General features: G+C 44.1%; 1 protein-coding gene across 1 annotated transcript in view; it reads right to left on the reverse strand.

Moving 5' to 3' along the window:
* Positions 1–3,824: 3,824 nt before the first annotated feature.
* Cpo (carboxypeptidase O) overlaps positions 3,825–8,694 on the reverse strand; it is a 120,061-nt gene continuing 115,191 nt past the window's right edge. Inside the window, 1 exon segment of the mRNA XM_005372426.2 lies at positions 3,825–3,908. Coding sequence (XP_005372483.2) covers positions 3,825–3,908 — 84 coding nt within the window.

Here is an 8,694-nt window from a genome sequence, read left to right on the forward strand (position 1 = left end):
GTGTTAGAGGCTGTTTTCGACCACTCTGTGTTGGGAATATCTGGCTGGGCAGAATGCATTTCAGAATCGGCAGCACAGGGGCCCAGGGCCTTAGCCAGGATACAGTTGTGACGTCTTTATTCGAGGCCACCTGGTGCAGCTCCTCTGTCCTTTGCACCAGCATGGCTCCTGCCTCACTAGACTGGAGGCTTCTTCATGAGATGCTACCACACCCATCTCCTCACTCCCTGGAGCACCTGCATTGCACCATTGACTTTTCTGATAGTGTTTATATAAAGACAAAAAAGAAACCCTTTTTCTACTTCAATAATTTTCTATTTGGGCAAAACTTCTTTTGCCTTGATTTAGGAAATAATCGTATTTCTTTTCTTTTCACTGTAACCTGCATCTCTTCTCAGCTTTGTGTCAACGAGGAGATAGGTTTATTTAGCCAGTAATTTCTACTGCAGAAAATCTTGGGCCCAGATTGCCCTGCAAAAGCAATATGTTCTGTTTTATTTTTATATTACATTATATTTATTTTAATTGCATTCTCCATCTGGTCAAAGATGGCATTAGGCACTGTAAATGAAGAAAAGAAACAAAGAGAGAACTAGCCACAGTAATAACCAAGATTATTATTTCCAAAATAAATCCATCCAGGGGCGCATTAACCTCCATGCACAGGCAAATTCCATGGCTCTCTTCGAAGAGAACCTGGGAGAACTGTAGGAAAGAAGGGAGATGAAGATAAAGTGATTGAATGCCTCTTGGTGTCTGTATGCTTTGTATGGCCTGGGATGTGTTCTTGCACTCAGCCCCTTTCCACATTAGTTCTTAGACAACGTGTGTGTGTGTGTGTGTGTGTGTGTGTGTGTGAGAGAGAGAGAGAGAGAGAGAGAGAGAGAGAGAGAGAGAGAGTCATTAGACAACACAAGTAAGTCTTAAACTATCGTAGATGCTTTGATTATTTCCAAAAGAGTTCAGAAGGATGTAAATGCAGTTTGAAACTCTAGAGAGGACATGCACACACACGAAAGGTCATTTTTCTGCTTGTGTCAAGAGATGTTTCTGCAAAGCTTCACTAGCAATTGGAAAACTTCCCAATGAAGCCAGTAGGACTGCAGTGATCAGTGTTCCAGACACCAAATCGGTAAGTCAGACACACCCAGGGAAGGCAAGTCCCTGAAAGCCAGGTCAGGATGCTGCTCCAGTGATTATCATGGATGCAGGCTCGGCTGCTCCTGTGTTTGAACATGAACAAATGACAGGACTCTAGGGGAGGGTTTGCACATGAAAGTTTGCCAGAAACAAGTGGGTGGTGACATTCCCAGACTGTAATCCATTCCTCCGCCCACTCCCAGTAGTCTGTCACTTAGGATAGTTTGTGTTTCAAAAAAACAAAGCCTTATTTGAAGTGGCTAAGGCAAATAGTGTAATTTTTTGGTTCACATACAGATGGATTCAGGAGACAATGATTTCACATACGGCTGAAGGCAGCAGAGATCCGCCATGTTCTGAGGGGCAGCATGGCTAGGAGGGCTTCCTGTCTACCCAAGCTGTCGCAGCTTTCCTCCAGGGCTGGTTTCAGGTTCAGCTTCCAGAAATGGCTTTGATATCATCAACACCAGCCAGAAGAGAGAGAGGAAGGGCGAGGGAGAAGGCAAAGAAGAGTGGGAATCTTTCCCAGTCTTAATAAGCCCAAAGAAGCATTTTCCACTGACTCCCCTAGGAAGAGTCTCCCTGCATTTATTGCTCCTAATTGGATCTTGTGTTCACTTCAAAGGCAATCCTTGTAGGTGTGGAATCATGGACAGCTGGAAGTGATAGGACTCCATCCTGGAGCAGAACAGCTTCTGTGTCAGGGGTCAGGGTTTTTCCCAATGGGAAATCAAACATGCTCTCATCACGGAAGAAGAAATGAGTGGTCGGTCCCGAGAGAAGCATGGCAGATGCCCTCACCTACTGCTGTCTTATGTAGACTCCTCTCATCTTCAGCATATTTTACAGAGCAACAAAAGGACGGATGTAATTATAAAAGTCAGAAAAGGGCAACTGGCATTTATCAGGCGCTCTGTGTTTTGAGAGGTTTGGTAGGCTCTGTCCTTGAAGGAGCATGTTACAAGGAGGAAGGCAGAGTTATATTACAATAAATAACTCTGGTGTAGACCGTCTCGGGACCCCATTCACAACCTTTTACCGGGTGGTAAAGTCCTCCCCCAGCTGCCAGTCACATGGGTGGTTCACAGCTTAAAGCCTCATTCTTTCTCCAAGATGGTGTGAAGAGGCTTGCTGCACTTCCTCTCCGCCATGGCCGTAAACCCGGGACACAAAAGTCTGTGGAGGCACAAAAATGTGAGGCTAGTCCACCTCATCTGAAGGTCAGACAGTTTGAGTTTATTTTGCTCTCTCGGAGTTGTGGACAACAACTGTGGCTGCACACCCTGACCTAGGTGTGGTTCCTCCGTGTTTTGGACATTAAGACGGCCCATAGAGGTGGATCTGCTCCACCCTGACCTAGGTGTGGTTCCTCCGTGTTTTGGACATTAAGATGGCCCATAGAGGTGGATCTGCTCCACCCTGACCAAAGGTCAGAGAATTCAAGCAGACTTAAATAGGGAGTTTGACTTGGGGAATGGCTGCTTGCAGGATACTTGGCCTAGGGTGGGTTCACTGCTCCAAACATTTAATGTTTTGCTTACAAAATAATGGCTTTATGTCTCGAGTATTGGAGCAGATGACTGTTCTGGTTGTCCTTTGTATCAAGCTAAAGAAGTCTTTTGTCTTCTGCCCTTTCGCATTGGGGTATAAAAGTGTATGGAAAAAAATGTGGGGGGACTCAGAAGTCAAAACTCAAAATTCAGCATCGGGTTCCGCTGAGTTGCCGTCCGGGTACTATCCTGTGTCTCTGTGTTTCTTTCTTGTCTCTGTTCCTCCTACCTAATGTTTCTAATCCTCACACCCCTACCCTGAAACGTTCGAATCTGTTGTGGTTAGGATCGCAGCCAGAGTCATCCCCAAAAAGGGTGGCTCACGACAAAATTCCATTCTCCTCTCTTCACTCTAAAACAAATCTATGATGTAGTTTATCTCTAGATACTCCTGTACCTTAGACCAACCTGGGATCACCCAAAACTGTCTCTATTCAGATTTCTCTCCCTTTTCATTTTTTCTTCCTAGACAACTTCTTGAATAAGCGACTCCTCAAAAAATGCATTGCTGAACCTTTACCATGGCTTCAAGTTCTACAGATACCGGACTCAAAACAGAGGGATCTGGGTAGAGAGCAGTAAAACACAAACTGATAAAGAGATGGAGCAGGAGTTAGGAGGGAGTCACCTCCTAACTAGGACTGTCTGTCTTCAGGTCACGATCATTCCCACCAAGGTGACTTAATATAAAATAGAAGCTGTGTCAGAAAGAATAAGGATGCCACAAAGGACTAAGGCCATCTATGTATGTAGACTCTTTACATTTCATCTCTATGCCTCCTTCATGGTTTCTTCTCTACTCCCTAGGCTTTGGGGAAAAAAGAATCATTGATCTTGAACATTATGAATATTAGCCCCCTCCTCCACTCAAAAGACTAGACTGGATGCCAGCATCCTGAGTTTTTGTTCAGGAGAAGGAGATTTAACTGATTCACTTGTGCCAAGGAAACTTTGAGCCAACCAATTTCAAACCTTTCGGATCCGCGTAGCATTGTGAAAACCATATTCCAGAGGTGGAGCCTTTGTAGCCACATAAGAGAAGAGATGGTTCCCCAAAGACCTTATGAGTGCTCACCACAGCGATGAATGCAGCATGGTCTGAACCCTACTGCCCTGAAGGTCATTTCTGCCTCTTTAGCCATCAGGTTTGCTAGTGATGGAGGCGACCTGGATCACTTCCTCACGCTCACACTTCAGCTGCAAGGAACAGCTCATGCTCTAGAGGACAAAGCAAGGACACTGAAGACCTTCAATAGACTTAGTGCCCTAAGCAATAACTTGTATGTAACAAAATTAATAAAGACTCTTTAACTAGATTAAATTGAGTTGGTAATAATAGCTTGAGAGAAACATGACTTGACAATAGGTAGTTACAAAACAAAATCTGGGATTTTACAAGCTGATTGTTCAATGAGTTGGTTCCTAATAAAGGTTTTGTCATTCCATTTACATTTGTGAGTATGGCATCTAAGTCAGAGTAGGGACACGGAGTCTGGAGAAGGTCAGTTTTTTCCGGTATTCTGCACTTGTCAGGCCATAGGTACATTCAGCTATAGAAACTTTACTTCAAAGGCCAAAGAGACATGAACTCAAGAATGCTCATTCATGACACACCTATTTGTTGCTAGACACTACTGGCAGATTTGGAAACTCAGGCCATGATTAGGTGAGTTACCTGGAAATACATTTTTAGGGCAACAAAGCTGGAAGTGTCTGATGAGCAATTACTAGAAGCCACAGAGTGGCCGTCTTCTGGTATTCAGTAAGTTGTCATGTGAGAGAAGAAATGATACTGGTCTTGGCTGTTTAAGGGAGTGAACACTGTCCTCCAGATGTCTAGAAGAGAGAGAGACTGAGATGGAGTTCACATGGAACAAGCTGGCCACTATTTATAATGCTACAAGGAGCTATGTGGGCTCCTGGGTAAGGAAAAGCAACAAGGCCTTTCTCACCCAGCTCTGGATCCTGAGTCTTACAATACTGGTCAGTCTGCCCTAGTGCATGATGGTCTCCCTGGTGCAATAGCAGCGTGACTGCTTTGAGGTAACCAACCACTTTATGATTAGATTTTTGACCTACTCTGCAGGAAAAAAAATATGTGTATGATGTTGTAAATCTGTAAACCTGGGTATGTTGCAGTAAAATGGATATGTAATCAAACTATTTGGTAAATATTCGGTTTACACCTTTAGACCTGCCCTGCTATCCACCTTGCCCAAAGAATCTTCTATTTACAGTGAGTGACAGTTAATACAGAAACTCATAACTGATCAAAATGTTGAGAACAAATGACTGTGCAGCCATAAATAGGACAGCTATAGCAATCCTTTAACCCCCGGGGAAGATCATGAAAGAAAGGCTCAAAAGAGCTCGAGGGTGGAGACAAGTGCCATGAGATGTTGTCTTCCAGATTCGACATGGCCAGGTAATGATGAACATTCAGTAACCGTAGTGCCATGAGATGTTGTCTTCCAGATACGACATGGCCAGGTAATGATGAACATTCAGTGACCGTAGTGCCATGAGATGTTGTCTTCCAGATTCGACATGGCCAGGTAATGATGAACATTCAGTAACCGTAGCCACCTGCACAAGACCAACACACAAAAATAAAACTGGAAAGAAGGAGGTGGCTATTTGAGGGAAAGAATGGGGTTTGTAGGAGTGGGAGATTTATTAAATTAATTAATTAGATTTATTAGAGAGTAGCAGGTATGAATGTATTCACAATACATTATAAACATATATGAAGTTGTCAAAACCTTGTTTGAAAAAAGTGCAACAGGAGGGAAGAAAGGACTTAAAAAAGAAGGAAAGAAGGAAGGAAGGAAGGAAGGAAGGAAGGAAGGAAGGAAGGAAGGAAGGAAGGAAGGAAGGAAGGAAGGTTGGAGAGGTTATTTGTGATAGAATAGACTTCTTCCTAAGAAATTGGTCTACAGTCTCTGGAAGTGCCAGGAGTACACAAACAGCTAGTGGCAAAGTCCAGTCCCATGAGCTCAACATTCCCTATAGCTCAGGCTCCATGGCAAGTGATGTGCTTTCAATATCTCAAATTCTCACAGCATCTTAGAAGACCGGAAACAAATGATTAACCCTGTTTTACAAAGTGGTTTCTGAAGATGATCTCATTATGTATAAATTCAAACATCAGACTTTGAATGTGCCTGTAATTCTGATAGGAATGCAGCTAAGTAAGTTCTTGTCTTAAAAGGAGACTTGTTTAGATAATTATAAAGGATTGCTAATGGATCAATGTTACTAATTTACTGAGTCTCAGTTTTGGTCCCCTTAAGTCCATGAACTTTGGAGTCTTTGCCAAACATAGCATACCCTGATTCTAGGTTGGACCATTTGGGAGGGTTAACGGGATAATAGACAAGCTAAGCCTCTTCCACAGTGTCAGCAAAAAGCAAACCTGTACTAGCAAGGCTCAGCTAGGTTAGACTGAGGAGATGAGCGATATCCCAACTGATGTGGCCTAACTCAACAACTCCAGCAAGGTTGACAAGGGAGTTGTCCTGCCATACCCGGGAACCCTTGCCGATAGAGGATCCATCTCCCCAGTGAGAGGCAAGGTTCTCCAAGAGTAGAAAAGTGGGGTTCACTGACATTGGTTCTGACTCTTTCTATCTGGGATGATGTTCACCCTGCCCACACTGCTACCCACTTGATGGGAAATCTATGCCAACCAATTATCTTTAAGAGGTGGGACCAAATTAGGGTGTAGCTTTCTGGGACCTGGGAACAAAACGGGCGTGTGGCCCAGGTGTGGTTCCCTCGCAGCACAGCTTGGACTTCTCGTTCCTGTATCGTGAGTTTCCCCTTATAATGAATAAAAATATAATTGCTGTATCTTTTAGCTAGCCTGGTTACTTCCCAAGTCGAGCTAACTTCTACACCCACTCACACTTGACTTCAGAGTTGCAGATCAGAACTGAGACTCTCTAGTACAATGCCACACAGGTTTGGGATACACTAGTATCTTCCGAGATAGGATTCTGATGGCAGTAAAGAGTCAGGGTTGGTCTTTGAGTTATAAGTGTGATGGATCATCGAGATTTGCTGGAAGTAACCAGGTTTGGGGGCACACCCTTGTAATCCCAATGTAAAGGACATTGAGGTAGGAGAATTGTGAGTTCATGACTGTATTGGGCTACATAGTGAGACTTCTTAAAAAAAAAAAAGAAAAATCAACCAACAACAGCAACAAAATCGGAAGGGAACTGTGGCATCCATTTTCCCAAATGCTAGGAGGTCAATAAATTTAATGTCCTAATATCAAATTTCCAGAAGCTGAACCAAATTAGTGGGTCCTCTGCTTGTGGAGTCCCTCCAGTGCTGTCATAAGAACAGAGGAGGCGCTTCTGTTTTCTACTTTTTTATGTGATTTATGTGGTAGTGGCGAGTGTATATGCATGTCTGTGTGTGTATTCATGAATGTTTATGTCTGTGTCTTAGCAGCTTGTATCTCTATGTGTTTATTCATGTGTGTCTGAGCACTCTATGTGTGTGTCTAAGGGCCATATGTGTGTGTCTGAGTGTTGTGTGTCTGTGTATCTATGTATGCATGTGTAAAAATTCCCCTATCCTGTGGCTACCTCGTTAGCTTCTGTTGCCCGTAGCCTAATAACCCAAGTTTATGAGGTTTCACTGTACTTCGCCCCACTGCTAAATTACTAAGGTTTGTGTTGATTGCCTTGGCAGGTTACTTAGTCTAGGGTTAGTAACCCGCCTGGCAGTTCAGTTATTCCAGGGTCCCGGAGAGGCACTATCTGGAAGATAATGGGCTAGGAGACAAGAAGGCGGCTAAGCCGGGGTTCCTGTTAAAGCCTCCGTTTATTAGAGATGGGGTGCAGCTTATATAGGGTAAGGAGTTGGGGGATGGGCACAGGGGCCTGGGCTCTTGCTGCGTGGTTCACGTTGGTCACGTGGTCCGTGTTGGTCACGTAGGCAGGAGGTTATCTTCGGTCAGGTCACTGTAGGCCAAGAAGTCACGAGTTGACACACCTAGTTCCCTAGATAGTTTGGAATGTGGGGTGTGTTCCGCTAACAGATAGCTCTCCATTAACAGCCAATTTGGGTGTGGGGTAGGCTCTGTCAATAGAATGATTCCTAACACAATTAGGGGTGTGGGGTTCTCTGCAGACTCCCCAGGGTGATGGCTCCTGCAATGATTTTAGGAGGAAATTGGCTCCTAACAGGTTTGGAACAAGATGAATTCAGGTGCTGACCATAGCCCTGTGCTTTTAAGTTTAGGAAGCAACAGGGAAATGCTTCCTACAGATGTCGAAGTTAGCAGAGTAAACAGATTGCCAGCAGGATGCATAGAGAGACCAAGAAGAGTGAAAGACTTGATCTAAAAGTATCCCAGTATCCCTCCTGCAACTTTCTCAAAATCCGAGCATTTAGAAGCTTCAGGCTTTCTCACGTGCCAAAGCTCTGTTATCTGGGATTCCCACACTCGAGGCTTCTCTCTGTAACAGAGAGGACGAACACTGTCACATGTACTAATTGACTTTGAATGAGATGCTTTTTAGGTTTGTGCCCTTTCTGGACAATGGGGACACCATTTTCCATGAATAATTTGTACCATTCTGGCACCTCCTCGATCTTCCTGGCTGGTATTTATGAGTTTAAATATAGCTAATGATATCACATGCCTGCCAGATGGTCAATAGGAAGTACCTGGGATATTTGAGCACCGGGCACATGTTTGAGTTCTTGAATTAGGACTCAAATATGAAGACATTTTTGGAAGATAATTTAATCGCAAGGATTTATAAACCTTATAAGAGGTAAACAGAAGTAGCCAGCGCAGAGGAATGAAACAGGAAATCTCTGGAGATGGCCCGGGCGTCCTGCTGATTGAAATGTGTAGGTCTGTCTCATTAAGGCAGGTTCTTGTCCTACTGCTCTGCTGGTGTGTTGTTTTAGGACTCTGGTGCCACACGGGCTGCGAACAAGCATGCTCTTCTCTGTGCCCATTGTCTACCCATCTACCTTG

Source organism: Microtus ochrogaster, linkage group LG4 (assembly GCF_000317375.1).
Source record: "Microtus ochrogaster isolate Prairie Vole_2 linkage group LG4, MicOch1.0, whole genome shotgun sequence".
In the NCBI taxonomy this organism is placed as follows: Eukaryota; Metazoa; Chordata; class Mammalia; order Rodentia; family Cricetidae; genus Microtus; species Microtus ochrogaster.